General features: G+C 46.1%; 2 protein-coding genes across 2 annotated transcripts in view; both read right to left on the bottom strand.

Moving 5' to 3' along the window:
- The window catches only part of ACAD11 (acyl-CoA dehydrogenase family member 11), a 269,487-nt gene extending 252,260 nt beyond the window's left edge, over nt 1–17,227 (bottom strand). The window contains exon 1 of the mRNA XM_069211890.1: nt 17,016–17,227. Within this exon, the coding sequence (XP_069067991.1) occupies nt 17,016–17,149 (134 nt within the window). The 5' untranslated portion in view covers nt 17,150–17,227. The remainder of the gene's footprint in view (nt 1–17,015) is intronic.
- A 254-nt stretch (nt 17,228–17,481) lies between these two features.
- Nucleotides 17,482–19,070, bottom strand: CFAP410 (cilia and flagella associated protein 410). The gene has a single exon (XM_069211893.1). It carries the CDS (start codon nt 18,948–18,950, stop codon nt 18,168–18,170), a length of 783 nt encoding a protein of 260 aa, XP_069067994.1. The 5' UTR covers nt 18,951–19,070; the 3' UTR covers nt 17,482–18,167.
- Between the last annotated feature and the right edge of the window lie 1,191 nt (nt 19,071–20,261).

Below are 20,261 nucleotides of genomic sequence, written 5' to 3'. Positions count from 1 at the left end.
TGCTGCTTGCGCCACCCACTGAAGTAGCCTTCTAACCTGTCTCAGGCCTGCGTGCACAGTTTTCTGCCACAGTGACCTTGCATCTAAATTTATTTGCCAGGACCAGAACTCCCCTTTTACTACATATAAGTCACCCCTAAGGTAGGCCCTAGCTAGCGGGCAGGGTGCTATGTATACAGAAGGCAGGACATGTGCCTGGTTGCGTGGCCTGTCCTGGTAGTGACAAACAGCCTATTTGCTTTCTCACTGCTTTGAGTGCTACCTTACTCATAGGATTGCATTGGAAATGCCCTGCCTTATGACTAGGGGGTATTGTCTGATTTATGAGGGGTAGTGTAGGAATGTCTGGTATGGTTGTAATGGTAGTGAGAAATGCTGCTTACTAGCATAGGTGGATTTTTTATTACAATTATACAAATGCCACTTCAAGAAAGTGAGCATTTCTCAGTGCTTATGACTCTGGTGTTTTGCAGCTTGACTCCAATCCACGTCTGGTCAGAGTGACAGTTGGGCTTAGTGCGTACTTTTCAGACAGCCTGTATACAGAGAGGGTGGAGGTGTCCCAGAGGTGCATCTACATTTTGAATGGTCTTCCTGGGCTCGGAGAAGGGGAGGTGGGGCACACTGGCATTTGTAAAGGCTGTGCCCTGGCCTCACACAAAGGGCTTGTTTACCCCCAACTGATGTCTGGAGCCTGTGCTTGAGGAAAGAGGGTTTCTCTCCTGGAACCAGTTGTAATTGGTTGGAACCTCCTCTCCCTCTCTTTGTTAAACCTTGTTCAAAACAGTGTATGGGGTTTTCCCCATGAAAAAAAGACACTGAAACACTTTTATCATGCTCATAAATGGACACAGAATACCGCTGGAAGGTCTTACCAGGAACCGCCTTGGACTGCTGCTGCTGTGCTGTGAGCTGCTGGGTCACTGGGAGGGACTGCCACTGTCTGCATCCACTTTGTGCTGGCCTGTTGCTGGGTCCTGCCGCCCTGTGCTCCACCTTGGTGTCCCCAGAGGCTGGGTGCTGTGGCCCCTGCCCTCTGCAACCTTTTGAATTCCATTGCTAAAGCGCATGAGGAGTGTTTTCCATTTTATGGGCATAGCTCCTGGTGAGCGTTCCACTGTATGTGCCAAGAGAGCCTTGAGAGCACCTTTGTTTGATTTAGTAAGCACCTTGAAAGCGCTTTATCAGTGTGCCTGAGCGAGGAAATCACCGCACGACCCGGACGTTTGGAAATCCGAGCACGCTGAAGGCACAATCCTTGACGTGTCCCCGGGGCACAGGACAGACGAAGGCAGGAGCACTCCAGTTGGTGCCCCCAGGGCACAGAAGGCCGTCAAAAGGTGCCCCAGGGCACGAGCAGGTGTCCACTTCTGGAGCGTGGGTCGAATGCGGCCGAGCCGCAACTGAGGATGGAGCCGACTCCCATTAGCAGAGGCCGGGGAATTGCCGATGATCGCCGGGGAAGGAGCCCGGAGTTGGCAGCCACACCTCAAGGGCGCAGGCGCCTGCGGGTTGCACCACCCACACCGGAGAGGACTGAGAGGTCTCCCTGTTTGGTTGGAGGGTGCGGGCCCCCACTTTCTGTTTTGTTCTCCCTTCCTGGGCTGCCGTAGTGGAGAGGAGCACCGATCCGGACCGTCCCACCACGCCAGCAGAGAGGAGAGCCCGTGCCCGACAACATGAAGATGAGGTGGCCTCCCAAAGGAAGAGTGGGGTCATCGGTCCCCATACTGTCTTTGTACTAGGAGCTCCGGTGTACCTCCCTGCATTTGGGCTTACAGGCCCGTGTCCAACAGAAGCGCAAGTGCCGGTACGAAGATGTCTTTGCCTTTTGTTATGACATTGTGTGTCCCCATAATATAGGCATTCTGGATGATGTGTCTATGGCCCTGTGATGTTCCTTGTTATAAGCATTTATGCTAATATGTTTTCTGCTCATGACTTGCATGTGGTTGCTAATGTTCCTGTTATGGGCATTTAAGCGGATATGTTTTTATGACTTGTCATGTGTTTATTGATGTTCCTGGTATGGGCATTTATGAGGGTCTTGTGACGTGAATTACTGTAGTAATGTTTTTCCTGACAACTGCTTATATTGCAGAATAATGAGTAACCTGTGTGTTATATGTAATTACTGCTGGTTTCTGCAGGATATTAGTACTGTGTAATGTTCTGACAACTGCTTGGGTAGCAGGGAATTACTTATATGTTGTGTTTAGTCTAATCACGTTATGTACAATACAGTTTATTCTTAAATAACTTGGTGTTGTGTTTCCTAGTGTGTCACGTGTGTTGTGGGTGTTGTGCAATAGCTTTACACATTCCCTCTGGGATAGGCCTGATTGCCCGTGGCAAGCTACCAAGGGGGTGAGCAGGGGTTATCTTGGGTGTGTAACTCCCTCACCCTGACAAGAGTGGGTGGGTTCGGCCTGGATTAAGTGCGTACCATAGACAACCAGAAACTCAATATCTAACATTAGTTGTCAGTGGTGAGGATAGACCTTGCATAATACCATTGTGACTCATTGTTACACCACAAACTGTATTTTAGCCCATCACATGTTTTGTTTCTCCTGATTTTCTCTCATTGGTCATTTTTCCTGTTTACAGTTCTTACGCTTGGGTATTTGGTTTGTCACACTTGTGTTTACTGTACCTTTTCAAAATGGGGCCAACCTTTAACCTAGAGGACCTGCCGTTTTGCACGCAGAAGGAATTAAAGGGGTTCTGTACAGAGAGGACTGCTAGAGCAGGGACCTCAGGAGATCTCTGAATTTCTCGGAAAGGTTTGCGACATATACCCAGAGGAAGAGTTTTCTTAGGGGGTACTCAGAAGATACTTATTGTAATGAGGATTCCCAATGGGAGGGCTCCCAGACCTCATTCCTATTGAGCAGTGAAGAGCCTGATCAGGAGGGTGAATATGACCGGCGGGGACCCCAGTTTACAGGGAAGGGCTCTGTAATAGGGAGTCCCTTGCTGATTCCAGTGTTGTAAGCAGTGTCACCTCTCATTCCTTGTGGCCTGATAAGCTTAGAGATAGGCGGGAAAAGAGGGACCTGAAGTTGCAGCTAGCGCAACTGGCTCTAGAGGAGAGAAGGGCTGAGGTAGAAAAGACCTTAGTACAGGAGAGGATGGCAGAGGCAGAGAGGGCCTTTGCCAGAGAGACTCGCTGTTGAGCGCAGTCTGAAGAGTCTGTACCCACCAGCATTTCTCTGTGCTTATGACTGGTGTTTTGCAGCTCAACTCCAATCCACGTCTAGGCAGAGTGGCAGCTGGAATTAGTGCATACTTTTCAGACAGCCTGTAGACAGGGAGGGTGGATGTGTCACAGAGGCGCATCTACATTTTGGATGGCCTTCATGGGCTCAGAAAAGGGGAGGTGGGGCACACTTGCATTTGTAAAGGCTGTACCGTGGCCTCACACAAAGGGCTCCTTTACCCCCAACTGATGTCTGAAGCCGGTGCTGGAGGAAAGAGGGGACACTCCTGGAACCAGTTGTAACTGGCTGGAACCTCCTTTCCCCATCTTTGTTAAACCTTGTGCAAAACTGAGTACAAGTACAGGGGGTTTTCCCCATGAAAAAGAGACACTGAAACACTTTTATCATGCTTGTAGCTGGACACAGAATACTGCTGGAGGGACTCACCAGGAACTGCCTTGGACTGCTGCTGCTGTGCTGACCTGTGACCAGCAGGGTCACTAGGAGGAACTGCCACTGTCTGCATCCCCTTTATGCTGGCCTGTTGCTGTGTCCCGCCACCCTATGCTCCACCTTGGTGTCCACAGAGGCTGGGTGCTGTGGCCACTGGTCTGCAACCATCTGGGCTTACCGGCCCACATCTGACAGAAGTGTTTCCTTTGTTGTGGGGATAGTGTGTCAAGTGTGTCGTGGGTGTTGTGCAATCGCTTTACACATTGCCTCTGGGATAGGTTTGACTGCTGGTGCCAAGCTACCACGGGGTGAGCAGGGGTTGTCTTGGGTGTATAACTCCCTCGCCCTGACTAGACTGAGTGGGTTCTGTCTGAATTAGGTGCATACCATAGCCAACCAGAAACCCCATTTCTAACACCCTTCCTGCCTCAATCACTCCTTTTTTCATCCCAAACCTCATCTTACTACAATGATCTCCAAACTGACTGTTTCTGTACTCTTCCACCCTTCTATTTGTCCAATATTCTATTCTATTCAACCCAACTAACACAATCACATGTTCACGGCTCAAATTAACTCATACTTCCCCATACTAATCCACAACTAATCCTTTTCGGTTCTGAAGTAGCGTGTTACTTGCCAAAAAGCAATTAGACGCCTCATCAAGAATAGTAAGTGCTATATAAATACAAATACTATGTTGCTTGCTTGGAGAGCTGGCATGAATGTTGGAGGTGTGGGCAGTATTGATAAGAACAGTGAAATGCGAAGCTCCCTAGACACCAGATGAGCATACTTGTGCTTGAGGACATTATGACAGATGTGCTATCCAACAATATGCCAGAGTAGGCTATTATAACTGGAAGCAATGTAGCACATCTGGCCTTGAGAATAGAACACAATACCCAAGATAAGGCATCTATAACTGAACAACCTCTAGATGTGCTTCCTCAACCTGGGTTAACATACACAATGTGAACTCTTAAGCCATCATAAACTGGACACAATATTTCAGATGAAACTTAAACCACTTGACAATTCTCTAGAGGTGGCCTCAGAAAAGTTCACAACAGAAAATAAATAATTACAGGGGTTTGGAATTTAATAAAATATCTACTTCTCCATAGAGCATGTGCTTTCATAAATCTTCTTGCCCTTGGGCTGGAGGTAGCGAAAAGGCAAATAACGCGGAGTACTGTGGCACAATTTGTGATAGCATTACTTCATTATCTTGTCATTTCATCATTATTTAGCACTGTCTGGGAATAGGCTGCACCTCATAAGCAATAGAAAGGTGACAGGTCAGGTTTTGCAAAGGGCTTTCCACTGCGTGGCAACTCGTTAGTAGCTTTTGAACTTTGATCAAGAAACTTTTTTTTTGCTCAAATCTGCAGATCATGCTGCAGATGATGGTTTATGTAGCAAGTATGGCAAATCTATAACTATACAAAAAAATGCCGCTGCCACACACTCACATAATTCCAGTGACCCTGGTCATAACTCATGCATCGGAATTAGCATACCCCAGATAAGCCAACTGGAAAAAATACATTTCCACCAAAAATTCCAAAGGGTGCCTAGCAACCCAAAGAAAATCTGACCACTTCATGACCTTGCCATTATATAAATAATGCCACCAGATCGCCCAGAGAAGTGATTTTGCCTCAGAAGGCACACAGAACCAAACACTGTGTAAAAGAACAATTCTATCTCCCTTCACTGCACCCCACAGTTCTCCTGGTGTCTCTATGGTCATGTTTTGTTATTTATCCATTTTGCATCCCTATGAAATGTGGACTACAAAGTACTGCACACAAGAGAAGCACATGCTGTAGCTTGTGGTGGAGCTAGACTTGTTACCAGCAAGTGGAAACTAGACAAAGCAAGCAGACAATATATCCTCTGTCAAAACCCAATGACAGATCTAGGCTAAGTGTTCTTTTCATGTTCTTTTTAATTTGAAAGTTTTTCCCTTGAATTTGGTATGCACTTCACTTGGCACTCTCAGCAACTGCCTAGTTCAACTATGTCTGTAACTGTAGTGACTGCAACTATTCTGTGTGTAAGTGAAGCTTGAGCTTCCGCTGCCATCTTGGAAGTACTAACACTGTGCGAGTTAGTGGATATTGCACTGCTGATGGCCCGGACTTCAACCTGGGTTATTTAGAGAGCTCTCAAATTCTTAAGCAATTTCTTCACGCTTCTTATGCTTTAGGTTTACATTTCAAAATGGATGCTTTACGTTCACTTTTTCAAAATGAGCAACTGTTTTAATTGCTTTTGCCATTTTTCTTTTTTTGGCATAGACAAAAATTCAGGGCAGACTGGTAAGTAACCAGGGCGCCATCATTCAATTTAGGAAACATGCACTGCCATTGCACTTACTGCACCAGTTCAGTATCTGTTAATAGAGCTTTGTAAAACTGCTCATTGCATAAAGCCAAAACATGCAGGTTTCCGTTTCCCTCTTTTGCTTTATGTCATTCCGTTTTCTTCACCCTTTACTGTTTCCCCCTTATGTTGCTTTGTTCCCATCCGCCATTCCTTCCCTTCTTCTTTTATTCCCTTCTCCTCCTGATTACATTATTATTTGATTGCATTTCAGGGCTTAAGTTGGCCGGATCTTGCTGGTGCTGAGCTCCAGCAGTTTTTAAAATAAAAAAAAAACATTGACAATGCCAAAAGGTTTTGCATATGTTAAATCTATTAGCTTGGCCAATGTTTTTAGACATGTTGTACAGCAGCACAGCCTGCTGTGCAAAGTGGCTCTAAAGAAAAAAGAGTGATGTGATGCAGTCAGTGTTGTCCGCATCATATTGCCTTTTTTGTATCTGTTTAACTATTTTGCATCACAGCTTGTGCTGCTGTGCAATAAGTCTAAATAACACATCAAACAAAGCCAAATCAGATCATCATTTGCTTTGTTTAATGTTGTTTGTTGAGGATTGGAAGGTTGCAGGGGTCAAGGGTAACCATGTATGACGTGGCAGCAACACTAAGAACATCAGAACGAGGGTTGAGGGAAAGCCACATGTGGGAGGTGCAGAAGAGGGAGGGATCAGAAACACAACAAACTGTGGGAGGGGGTTGGGGTAAGAGCATAGGAGGTGGGATGTACTGGAGACACATGCACTCTTATAAAATGCAAGCTAAATATTTTTTTAAAGTAAAAAAAAAAAAAACTACTTGCAGAAGCACATGGCCTTTGGAAATGCCCAAGCCAAGAAGCATGCTTTGTCCATGGCCCTTGGCAGGGACAAACTGAAAGCCGCAGGAGACGCTGACCAAGAAGAAGGAATCAAATGAGAGTCAAAGCTAACCAAGTATGGGCTCTAAGCCATTTTAAGCTTTTCTTTTTTTGTTAACAAAAGGTTTAGCTAACACTACATGCGCTGTCTTAGGCAATCCTACAAAAGGACACTGAAACTGGTCCCTACTGGGCTCTCTTCTCATGCCGTGGACTACAATACTCACTGATGGCCTAGCCGAGCAAAGCAATTCATGTGTCTCAAGAAGAGGCAGTTACTTTGCCCATGCTGCATGAGTCACATAGCAGTTCTCATAGTACTGTTCCCTTCAACGAAACCACAAAAGACACTATGGCCCTTGTTAGACCTTTCACCCTTGGCATGGTCTCCCTTAACTTTTTGCCTCTGCTTCCTGCTTGATGTGTGCTGGACTCTGTTTTTGTTACTCTGGGCACTTTACCACTGCTAACCAGTGCTAAAGTGCAAGTGCTCCTATACAAAATGTGTATGTAATTGGTTCATCCACGATTGGCATATTTGATTTACTAGTAAGTCCCTAGTACAGTGCACTAGAGGTGCCCATGGCTTGTAAATCAAATGCTACTAGTGGGCCTGCAGCACTGGTTGTGCCAGCTACATTAGTAGCTCTGTAGACATGGCTCAGACCCGCCACTGCAGTCTGTGTGTGCAGTTTTAAACTGTACATTCGACTTGGCAAGTGCACCCACTTTCCAGGCCTAAATCTTCCTTTTTCTTACATGTAAGGCACCCCTAAGGTAGGCCCTTGGTAGCCCCAAGGGCAGGGTGAACCGTATGGTTAAGGTAGGACATATAGTAATGTGTTTTATATGTCCTGAGAGTGAAATACTGCTAAATTTGTTTTTCACTGTTGCAAGGCCTGTCCCTCTCATAGGTTAACATGGGGGCCACCTTTAAATATGATTAAAGTGTATATTCCCTTTGGGAGCGGATAGACATATGGAGTTTAGGGTCTCTGAGCTCACAATTTAAAAATACATATTTTAGTAAAGTTGATTTTAAGATTGTGTGTTTGAAAATGCCACTTTTAGAAAGTAAGCATTTTCTTGCTTGAAGCATTTCTGTGACTCTGCCTGTTTGCGGATTCCCTGTCTGGGTCAGTTTGACAGTTGGGCTGGTTGCACCTCTCACTAGACAGTGACAAAGGGAGCTGGGGTGTAGTCTGCATTCCTGATGAGCCATCTGTGCTAGGAGGGAGGGGAGGAGTCGTCACTCACACCTGAAAGTGCTGTGCCTGACCTCAAACAATGCAAGTCTCCAACCCCCTGGTGTGTGTCTGGAGCCTTGCCTGGGCAAGGCAGGATTTCACAAATAAGAGAGACTTTCCTTTGAAGTAGGCCTACTTCACAGGGCAAAATGGGTATAAGAAGGGCACCCAAAACCACAGACTTTAGTACACTTCTGGAAACCAAGGGGATCCTCTGCCTGGAGAAGATCTGAGGAAGAAGAGCTGCCCTGCCTGTGACTGCACTTTGTGGAGCTATCCTGCAGTTCTGCTTCTGCCTGTGCTAGAGGACAAAGACTGGACTTTGTGTCACCTTCCTTCTTGCGAAGATCTCCAAGGGCTTGATTTAGAGCTTGCCTCCTGTTGTTTGAAGTCTCAAGAACAGCAAAGTCTTCTCTCTGCCAGCACCTGGAGCCTCTGGGCAGACTCCTACTCTGCCAAGTGGTGTCGATCCAGTTACTGGGACACTGAAAGGAGAAGCTGGCAGCCCAAGAGTGAGAAATCCACGCATAGACTGCCGTGCGGGGGAAAAGATTGACGCAACTCCGATCTGCGGCTGAAAAATCGATGCACCACCAGCTCTGCGGCTGAAAATCGACGCTCGTCTGCAACATGACCGGAAGATTAACGCCCGCGGCTGCAGAAACAACGCACAGCATTGCTGATGGGGGCTGGTCAGGTCGCAACCCGCACTGCGTGGTTTTCAGACCATCATGCGGCTGAATTTCTGATGCAAACATCGCTGGGCGTGTAAAAACGATACAAGGCCTGTCCGGACCCAAGCGTGCTGACCAGATCAACGCATCTCTCTCCTGCGGAGAGAAGAAACAACGCATGACAAGCCCTTTTGCACGCACACTCACCACTGCGTAGTTATTTTTGACGTACCCAAGGTACATTTTCACACTAACAGCGTTAGCATTGTGTTTAAAACTACATGAAGACTCTTTTTGGTTTTTAATTGATAACTTGACTTGTGTATTGTGGGTTTTTGTCGTTTTGGTTTTGTTTTGTTTAGATAAATATTTTCTATTTTTCTAAACCTGTGTTGTGTCATCCTGTAGTGTTTTCATAAAGTTACTGTGTGTGTTGGTACAAATACTTTACACCTAGCACTCTGAAGTTAAGCCTTCTGCTCGTGCCAAGCTACCAAGGGAGAGAGCGGGGGTTAGCGGAGGGTGATTCTCTTTCACAATGACTAGAGTGAGGGTCCTTGCTTGGACAGGGGGTAACCTAACTGCCAACCAAAGACCCCATTTCTAACAGCCCTCATTACGATCCTGTCCAAATTACAAGATCAGCGGTTTGGCCAAAGCCAAACTGTCGATACTCTGCCCGTCCTGCCTCTTTTCCGCAGGCCGTCGGGCTGGAGGTGAGCACCTCCAGCACGATGGATGCTGTAATACCGTTAGCAGTAATATGACGCAGGAGACCGCCAGCATTTTTCTGGTGGTCTTGCATCCTGGAATAAGCATTCCTGTCGCCAGGATACTCTCTCGCACACATCCACATGCCCACACGCATGCACTCACACACTTCTAAACACAAACACACCGCCACTCACTCGCGTCATACACCCCCATTCACACTAACATACGTACACAAACACCGCACTTATGCACCCATTCACTCCGGACCTCAGCGTATACATTCACACCCCTCTCCCTCCTCCTCAGCGCATACATGCATCCACACCACCCTGCCCTGTGCACCGCATACACGCTCTCCCCGTTCACTCACACAAACCCACGCCCCCTTTCCCCTTCCCCTCACACACTCACCCCATCCACTTACATACACATGCACTCGTATATAAGCACTCACCCCTTCCATCCGCTCAATCGCACTCATGCAATAAATCGCTCACACACGCACTCACCCCCATCCACACTTACAGGGAGTAAGTCAAACAATCACACACACCCCTCACCCTATCCACAATCACTCACACACGCAGACACACACCCACTACACTCCACCCCCGCATTCGCACACACAAACACCACCCCCCCTTCTTCTGTCCGACGATCCACTTACCTCATCCGTTGAGGAGGTCATCTGGGAGGGGACAGGTCCCAGCGCTTTCACCGGTGGCAGTGCCCTGCCATAAGAACACCGCCACACCATATTACGGCGTGCTGCATACTTTTGGCATGGTGGTGCTGCAAGTGAAACCGCCTCTTCTCCACCGACCGCCAGCACCACTGGTGTCGGTATTCTGCCTGATTTCAGAAATCAGTCGGAATAGGGTGGTCTTAAGACCACCAGCACTGGCAGTCTTTTGGCACCAGCGGTGTCGGCGGTCTTACGAACAGTCTGACAAAATCATAATGAGGGCCTATTACTGAAAGAGGAATGCCCAGGGTGTTGTTTTAAACGCATCCTGGGCTTGTTATTGAAATCTTCAATTCAATTTGAACCTGGACAGACTGACCTTGGACTGCACAGGAGCCTCCTGTACTTGCCTTGCACGATGTGAAGGGTACCAAACCTTTGCTGCTGGGTGTCAGCAATCATCCTCGGCCAAACACTGCATTTGAATAAGTTGAGTGATGAGATCGGATTGCACTTTGCAGGAACTGCTGAAATTTGAATGATTTTGTATTTTGTTTTATTAAAATCAGGACTCAATCTTGCATTGACGGCAGGGCTTTAAGTAGGCAAGGTCCGCTCAGACCTGGCAGTAATTAAAAACAGACATTGAAACGGGTCCCTATTGGTCCTATATTATCCTGAACTTTAGAGGCAAAGAGATTCAGTGACTTCTGAATAATGAATGTGAAAATGTTAATGTAGCTCATAGCAGTGTTTTAATTCATGTTTTTGTTTCACATGTTTTACTTAATAATGTACTTTATAAAGGTGTTTGCTATGTCCAGGATGATGTGTTTCTGTATTTTTTTTCATGTAGCCCATTACTCTTGTATAGCGCATTCTTTGAGCTGAGTCGCCTTCAGGAGCTCACATCAGGCCACGATTGAGAGCTCTGGAGTAGAGGCTGAAAGCAGTGTGAGTTTCACACAGTGCCTATCTGTAAGTTAGAAAGGCATTCAGAATACATGGTCATCCAGTCATTGACCTCTCTGCAGAGCGCATAGCCCAATGTTCACGTATTGCAGCCTCAATTGGGACGCTGTGCAAATGCATGTGAAGGAGGCACAGTGCTATCAAAATATTGACAAGGCAAAAGTAAAAAGAAAATGCAGTGCTTTCGGTATGGGAGAAGATTAGAGAAGAACTGTTGGAAACCGCTAAACATTCAAGTTAGTAGGTTTGCACAGACTCAAAAGGGAATCCCAGCCCTTGAATTACTACTTGCCACTTCTCCTAGCCCCAGTATGTAAATCTGCACAAAGGTGGCAAAATAAGGGGCATATTTATTAAAGAGTTGAGTCGCCCGCGCGCCACACAATGGAGCGCAAGAGAGACCCGCAAATCGCTGCACTGCGCCACTCTGCCCTGGGAAGGAGTTCCAAGGGTGAAGCATGGGTGTTCCCATGCATCCACCCATACATTTTGGTGCAGTACCAGATTTACCATTAGTGGTAGAACTGGGAATGAATCTAAATCCTGCCTCTCTCCAGGTAAAGCGTAATGAGGAGAAATATCTTTATTTCTCCTCATTACTTACTCTTTCTACGTGTGCTGCATTCTGCAGCACACACAGAAAGAAGAAAATGCCTCTGAGGATTGTGTCTGTGTAGGGAGGTGCTCCTTCCTGCACAAAAACAACCCTACTTACAACGTAGAAATACTTGCACCATAGAGCAAGGGTGTCTGCACTGGCGCTAGGCAGCACATTGTGCACCAGCGCAGGAAAAAGACAAATGCGCTGTACAATTTCAAATATGGCACATTCCTGCCCTTTCCCTGCCACACAGCATGGTAATTTGCTGTACTGCGTGTTTTCTCAACAAATATGCCCCTAGGGGAATTACTAGAATTGAAGCCCCACTATATTATGAGCCCTGCTATAACACGACAGGCTATTATCATAGTTCATATAATGAGATGGGTGCCATGCAGTGCAGCCACAGCAAAGGGACAAGTAGATTTTTTTTTTTTTTTTTAATATAGGACAAGCACATTTGTAAAGCAACCTGTCTCACGGACAAGTAGATATTTTTATAAATTCCACAACCCTGAGAAGAGAGTGAAAAGAGGGTGCTGAAGAGGATAGATGAGGTGTAACATGTATCGAGGAGATGCGGAGAAAGAAAAAGAAAAAAAAGGGTGTCTTGTCTAACAGAGTGAACCTAATGGGCATGATTTTGACACCGAAGACCACTATCCCTTACACAGGGGTCAGTAATGGTTACTTCACAGTCTCATAATTAAAACATTTTCAATATTAATTGTTTACAACAAAATAATTGGCAAAGCCAATAGACCTGGCTGGCTTCTGGTGTACATCAGTTGTTGTGTTATACATCTGAATGCAATAACGGAAAGCTATGAATGGAACCAAAATACTGTTCAGTGGTGCACTTTGTAAATCACAGACAACACACCCTTAATAACATAGATCATGACCCTTTTGGAGACCCCCACTCACTTTTTCATCTCATTTAAAGCACTGATGAGCGGTTTTACATATGTCTTTTCCTCCTCCTGACCGCCTGAATTTCCCAGCTCATCTTTTGTGCATATTCTTTCAGCCTGGTTCATGTGCACCTGCCCGTGAGAAGCCAGACTCCATGGGTAACAGTTAACAGAATCTGAGCACACATGCTTCTCTGAATGTCCCCACATCTCTTCTAACAATTCAAGTTGTGATCGAGACCTGGGCTGTATAGTTACACTCCTGCACTACTTTAGACATGACAGGGAGTTAGTTACTGCTCCTGAATGTATCCGCTTCACCAGGGAACTCAAATGTTTAAGGACGTTCTACTAATGTTTCCTCTTTGATGACAGTCAAAAGGATATTTGAAAACATCCTTGCATCTATTGTTTTGCGCTTCAGTGGGTGCTAAAAGAAATATCACTATACTCCTGTGACATAGCCCGTGCTATATGCAGCATTCATTTCCTCTTTGTCTTCCTCCGCTCATTTCATGACACTTTAATAAATTAATTATACGGCTAGCAAACAGAGATAATGTTGTCAAAGGCCAGGTAGGTTAACCGCAGAGTGCTGGTCAGATGTAATAAAGAATGCCTTACCACCACTTGTTGAAAACATCAGGTTGAGTTTAAAAGACCTTTCACTAGGGGGAAACACAATTGTATCTAATTTTTTTAATTTATTGTATGATTTTCATATTTTCAAGAGGGAAACGTTTGTTCTTTCACGCTCAATTTCAGTAATAAACAGCTGAGTGGTATTTACTATTTTTCTGTGGGTCCATTCTTTTTGCATGCTCTTAGGGCCTCTGTGGGCTCACTCTCGCTATCTCTTGTCATCGAGGCCCTCTGTAAGACAGGCCGCCAGGACCCGTTTCTCCTTATTGGAGTGTTAAGAGTCTCCCTGTAAGAGCCATGGTTGGAAATGAAATGCAGCGGATGGCGTCAGATGGACTGTATTTCAGTGGTAAGAGGCCACAAAAGAAAAAGCACAGAGTAAACCCACATAAACATGGTGATTTGCAGGTCTGGCCTGGTTGTGCTTAAAGTGCACAAGTCATGTTCTTCCTGATTTCTTTCATTTGCCCTGGCGGGAATCCGACGTAGCTGCCACATCATCATTTGTAACTGATTGCACTGATTTCCTCTGTGCGCAACTGCTAATTTTGAATGGTTTTAATTTTGTGCTTTTGTAAACCACCTGAAAACATGGACAATGGTGGATTTACTGACTTTCTTGATGCTTTCCAGAGTTTCCTGTGTGACAGCTAGGTGTTATTTACTTTTGCAGCTGCTGAATGTTGTGGTGTGCATCAATGCAGGCCTGCAAATGCAAGCCCATTATTAGGACGCTATTGACAGCTGCTGGATATAGACAGTGTTAGAAATAGGGTCTCTAGTTGGCAGTGGTTTACACTCTGTCCAAGTAGGGACCCTCACTTTAGTCAGGGTAAGGGAATCACACAGCTAAGATAACTCCCTGCTCACCCCCTTGGTAGCTTGGCACGAGCAGACAGGCTTATCTACGAGGCAATGTGTAAATTATTTATGCAAACAATAACACAGTGCAAACACCACAAAAGCACTCCACTCCTGTTTAGAAAAATAGCCAACATTTATCTCAGTAAAACAAGACCAAAATGACAAACATCCAACATTCAGAAGTAAAGATATGAATTTTTAAAGATTAAATATCAGCAAACCACTTAGAAACACAATAGCGCCTTGCTATCATGGCATCTTGACAGAGTCGTTCCCAGTACTGACTGATGTCACTTGCGAGGGAGTCCGGGCTGGTCATGGAGTCGCACGGACCCCAGGTACAGTAGCCTGGAAAACGATGAGGAAACATAGACGTTGTACGGAGTTGGGGAGGTGATGCATCGCTGGTGCCAGTGCAGAGTCAGTTCCTTACTGCTACCGGGTAGGTGAGGTGACTGTTCCTCTCTGTGAGGTAGAGGGAGGCAAGGGGGGGGTGAGGGGGAGGTGTTGGGGTGAGGTGCTGGTTCCATACAGGTGCAGGAGAGGTGATGCAGCGTCTGTTCCTTATTGTTGTAGGGGAGGTGTTGCGGTGTCGGTGGCGAGGTTTCGGTTGGTTACAACCTGGGGGGGTGGAGTCGGGTGCCATGGGCATCAGTGACACGCCACTCGTGCTGTGGTGGGACTTCGGAGGCGCTGCGGCGCCATCGAGCCTGCAGCCTTGGGCACAGTTGTGCCACTAAGCGGAGACCATGGCTCCAGTGCAAGCAGCGGCACGGAGTAAGACAGCGGCACCAGTTCCAAAGTCACTCTGGAGTCGATGTCCTTAGATTCTTCTTGGTTGCACCAGAAATCACTCCCAAGAGCCCAGGAACTGGATTTGCACCACTTGATAAGTCAGGACTCTCAGTAAGAGCACCGGGTGCTTGCAAAGTCTTTGATGTCTCTGAGACTTCTTGACAGGAGGCAAGCTCAGTCCAAGCTCTTAAGAGAACCTTGGAAGGCAGGGAGTAGAAAGCAAAGTCAAGTCCTTTCACTCCCAGGACAGACGTGGCAAGCAGCAGGCCAGCACAGCAAGGCAACGGGCAGAGTGGCAGTCCCTCCAACTCTTCTTCCTGGCAGACTGTCCTTTGTCCAGAAGGATTCTAACTTTGTGGTGTCAGAGGTCAATTGTGGTGTCAGAGGTCAAGTACTTATACCATTTCTGTCTTTGAAATAGGCAAACTTCAAAGAGAAGTAGTTGCAGTGCAGAAGGCCCTGCCTTTCCCTGCCCTAGCCACAGACACATTCCAGAAGGTTGGAGACTGCTTTGTGCGAGGACAGGCACAGTCCTATTCAGGTGCAAGTGCCAGATCCTCCCATCACTCTAGCTCAGGAATACCCATCAGGAAATGGAGTGCACACCTCAGCTCCCTTTATGTGGCTGCCTAGAGTGAGTTCACAAACAGACCAAATGTCATCCTGACTCAGATGTGTATTCCACCGACAGGCAGAGGCAAAGAATGCTTAAGCAAGAAAATTCCCCACTTTCTAAAAGTTGAATTTTAAAAAACTTACAATTCAAAAGCCAACCGCACCAAAAGTTGTATTCTTAAATTGTGAGTTCAGAGACCCCTAATCCCATATCTCTATTCGCTCCCAATGGGAAATTATGGAAATTAGACTTAAAAGGTATTTTAGGGCACACCCCATGTCACCCTATGGGAGAGATAGTCCTTGCAATGGAGAAAAACAACTTTAGCAATATTTCACTATCAGGACATGTAAAACACAACAGTACATGTCCTACCTTTTAAATACACTGCACCCTGCCCATGGGGCTGCCTTGGGCCTACTTTAGGGACAACTTACATTTAGTTAAAAGGAAGGTTTTGGCCTGGCAAGTGGGTGCACTTGCCATGTCGAAATGGCAGCTTAAAACTACACAGTCACTGCAGGCCCACTAGTAGCATTTGATTTAAAGGTCCTGGACTCACATAGTGCACTTTGCTAGGGACTTACACGTAAATCAATTATGCTAATCATGGATAAGCCAATCGCCAATACATTTTAGATAGCATATGCACTTTAGTACTGGTTAGCAGTGGTAAAGTTCCCAGAGCCCTAAAGCCAAAACAAAAAAAAGTCAGAAAAAAATAGGAGGAATAAAGCTAAAAGTTTGGGGATAAACTTGCAAAAGGGGCCAGGTCCAACACAAAGTACATCCTTGTCTTCGTAGGGTGTGCATAATACACTAGTTAAACAGAGCAGAAGAGTGAGCATATGTCACCTGGTACTATTCACTTCACCACACTTGCTCTCAGACAAGCCCTGCATTACAAAGAGCATGTTGCATAAGCAGGGTTTAATGTCTCGGTAGATTAATGCATATACTTCATGGATAGATTAATGCGTCTACTTCACGAATCCATGTTTGGCTTCAATGTAACGTTTGAATCCCTGAAGGGTTAAGGGTTTTGTGTTAAGAGTTTATTTCACTTTATTTGTTTCAAGGCCTCGTTGTAGTTATACTTTTTGTGCATTCAGTAAACCAGCCTGGAAATGTGCCCTGAAATAGACAAAGAGCATGGGATATACGAACTCAAGGGAATAACCAAATATAAGAAAACGATTGCAGAAATGTGAGCTCGAGCTGCTTTGCGTCGAAATTTCATATGATATGGCAATGCCAATCGAAGAATTAATGTCCAGTTGTCAAAGAGCGCAAGAGGGTATTCAATGACTTTCCGACAGGAGCGAAGCGCAACTTAGATTATTACCCAGGTGAAGTCCGTGGCACCTGGAGACCTAGTACTTACTTACCTGTATTGCTTAACAGTCAGGGCGTGCGACGCGTCTGAAGGGAAGCCTGGAAGTCGGTCCTCCAGATACCGTTCCAGAGCGCGTTGGTTAAACCTGTGTTGCTCCCGAACAGCTCCGCACTCAGTCTCGGCCATCACGACCTGCTGCAGAACACACCTGCAGAGCGAAGTCCAATATTTAAGTGCACTTTCCAACAAGCACGCATGCGCAATCCTACCCTCCAATCCCATCACCGTAACCTAAGTAACAAGTTACGACGCTATAGGAACGGCATTAGGAATTAAGCCAAGACTACGGCCACGACTTGATGAAACACAACATCTGGCGCAGTAAATTTCGTGTAAAGAGAGGCGGCCATCTTGCAATGGTGGCAGGTTAAATGCTATAAATTTGTTCAATTAAAGACCGCTTATTCTGACGAGAAAATAAAATATTCATGCGGACCAAACAAAAGAGCTGCACGACGAGTTGTTATCTTTATATATTTGATAAAGTATTTACAATTTCGTATAATGTACAACATATGACTAGAAAGAAAGCTGGGGCTGTCTACGAGAAAATTAACTGTCAATTCGAAGGCTACCGCTTGACTTGCCACCAAACTATCAAGTTACTTCTTTGCTGAAACCACCTATTAACATGTAACCAAAGCACACGCGATCTTCCTTATAGAATACAGCACCATTGGGGTAGTGAAAACAAATATGTCATCCAGGGTGGCATGGCCCTAGTTCGAAAGAAGGTCCACTTCAATTGTGATTTGAATAGCAATTTTGTTTGGATTGAGATGCTTAGGATATGTGGGACCGGGTGAGCAAAAAGTGCACCCAAACATACCTAAATGCGTAATTTTACAGCTTATGTTGGGCAACTTTAGATTTATACTCGCCAGGTACTGATATACTCATAATTGCAGGATCTCTGCTTTTTGGTGTTCTACATTCTGTGAAACATATTCAGAAGTGTTTAAAGACACAAATGCATCTGCCCCTCCGATTAAATTATTCAGTTGGTCAGCGGTGTGCAGAACACCGAGTTCAGCCCATGCAGAAGAGCAGAAGGCACTGGGATCCTCTTGCATTTCCTCCTCCAGTTCAGCTACTGTTTCCTGTCCGCTGCACGGAGTTCATAGCATTCAGACCAGCTCCTATGCTACTCGTTTTGTAAGGCACTCGCTTCCTCCTGCGTTTCCCCCTGATGTTCATTCTGCTGCAGTACTTGCAGCATGTCCCCTGCTGTCTGGTGCACGGCCTGCAGTCCATCCCTATCCAGCTCCTGCAGCAGCAGCAAGATGGCACTAACGACGTTAGACTCTCTCTTCCAGCTGCTACTCCCAGTCTGCTTTGGGGACTCAAAGGAAGAGAACTTGTCCCGGGGTAGCGGCTTCATTCCAAGCTGCTCTCTGATCTTGTTGGTCTCCTCCATGCTGAAGTTCAGCAGGTCGCTCTCCGTGTCTGTGGCAACCGTGGGCGTTGGGTGGCAACCATTGCCTACGCCGGAAGAAGGCGCCAGCAGGAGGTCCCCCTCCTCCTTGGCCTGGGCCAGCTCATCCTCGCTCACGGCCTGGTTGTCCAGCTTCTGAAGGCCGGGCAGGGCCCTCAGGACCGTCATCCGGTAACGGTGGGGGTCCGGCCCGCAGCAGGGGTTCTCCGCCAACCAAAGCACCCGCAGGCAGGGCAACCCCTGCAGGTGACATACCTCGCGCAGGCTCTGGATGTTGTTCTTACGAAGATAGAGCTCGGCCAGGTTCTGGCACTGGCTGAGGGGCTGCAGGCTGGAGATCTGGTTGACGCTGAGGGTGATCACCTCGATGTTGGGAATCTCACGGCATACGGATATATCGCTTAGCCGGCTGCCCCAGCAGTTCAGTTTTCTCACGCTCTCCAGCTCGCACGCCTTGGCCCGCGACAGCACCATCTTACGAGTTAGCTTCATCTTCGTGCTCGTTCGCTAATAACTAGGCGCTATCGAGCGGTGCTAACTCCCGCAGCCCGTGACAAACACGTTACATGGCCGCCATGTTTACGCAACGGAGAAAGCTGGTTGCCATGCTAGTCCATCTTCTATTTCAGTTGCCAAAATCGAGGAAATGAAAACTTCAATGACAGCTCTCTCAAAAATGAAAGAAGGACTTAAAAACAAAAAAGTCCGTTTTCTGTGTCAAAACCAGTTGCTTTATTATGTTTGTCTCTTACTTTGTCCTCAATACCAGTCAAAACCTAACAACTAAAGACCACAAGTTGGGTAGCGATGAGCTACTATACTAAATTCACTGTTGGAAACTGAACAAGAATAGTACAGTTGTCTTTTTTTTTCCTTTCGGAAATCTCAACTCTCTTCCTTTAATACGTCACCAGAACCTCAAGGGGGCGGTAAAGGACTGTGCTACACAGCCACCGCTCCAGTCTCCTCTTCAGCCAAGCATTGCTGAACGGACGAAGGGCTCAAAGATAATAGACGTGTCAGCACGTGCCTGTACAGTTTTATTAGGAACAGGAACAAAAAAAAAATCTGGATATCGCGACAAAGAATTTTCAGTTATATTAAAGATTATGCTTCTCTTTATCTTTACTGCCAATGAAAACGTTTTTGAAACCATTAAAATGAAAAACATGCTACATGGTATTTCCGTGACATCACCCTATTCATCCAATCATGTCTCTCCACCACATATAAAGTTCGTTGTGGCCATTTTAAATCCTTTTTCTTTGCAAGATATCCTCGCACCACAGATCCTCTCTCCAATCATTGGAGATGCAGCTGCGACTTCCTCCAGAACTCTTGAACCCAAGAAACAGAACTTGAATCCAACGAAGCAGCAATCAAGGATTGTTCAACCACCTGCTTCATCCATATTTGTTTTCCGCACCTGGGACAAAGAAAAACATCCCGTAACATGAATTTATCATCAAGACTATGTCAAGAAATGGCAAAAAATAATAGCAATAGGAATACCATATCCGCTATAACGAACCTTTCATTGGTCTTGTAACAACGTTTTTGGGTGGGATAATACTTGCCGCCGTGTCCTTAATAGAACTGAAAATTCTTTGTTGCGATAGCTAGAAAATGTTTTATTCTATGGCAGGACCGAGACTTTGGATTATGCTTGTTCAAAGCTGCCCCACAACAACTGACACCACATCTAGAATAGGTTTCTGATAAAACATTTTGAAAGTGGAGTCTGAAGACCAACCAGCTGCCTTCATGATGTCTTCCAACCTAGAACCTAGTGCAAATGATTTA

This window comes from Pleurodeles waltl, chromosome 10, assembly GCF_031143425.1.
Source record: "Pleurodeles waltl isolate 20211129_DDA chromosome 10, aPleWal1.hap1.20221129, whole genome shotgun sequence".
NCBI classification, from domain to species: Eukaryota; Metazoa; Chordata; class Amphibia; order Caudata; family Salamandridae; genus Pleurodeles; species Pleurodeles waltl.
This window is presented reverse-complemented; position numbering and strand designations above follow the sequence as displayed.

Coding starts and splice junctions, on each gene's coding strand:
- CFAP410 (XM_069211893.1), bottom strand. CDS start 18,950: ATGAAGCTAACTCGTAAGATGGTGCTGTCGCGGGCCAAGGCGTGCGAG.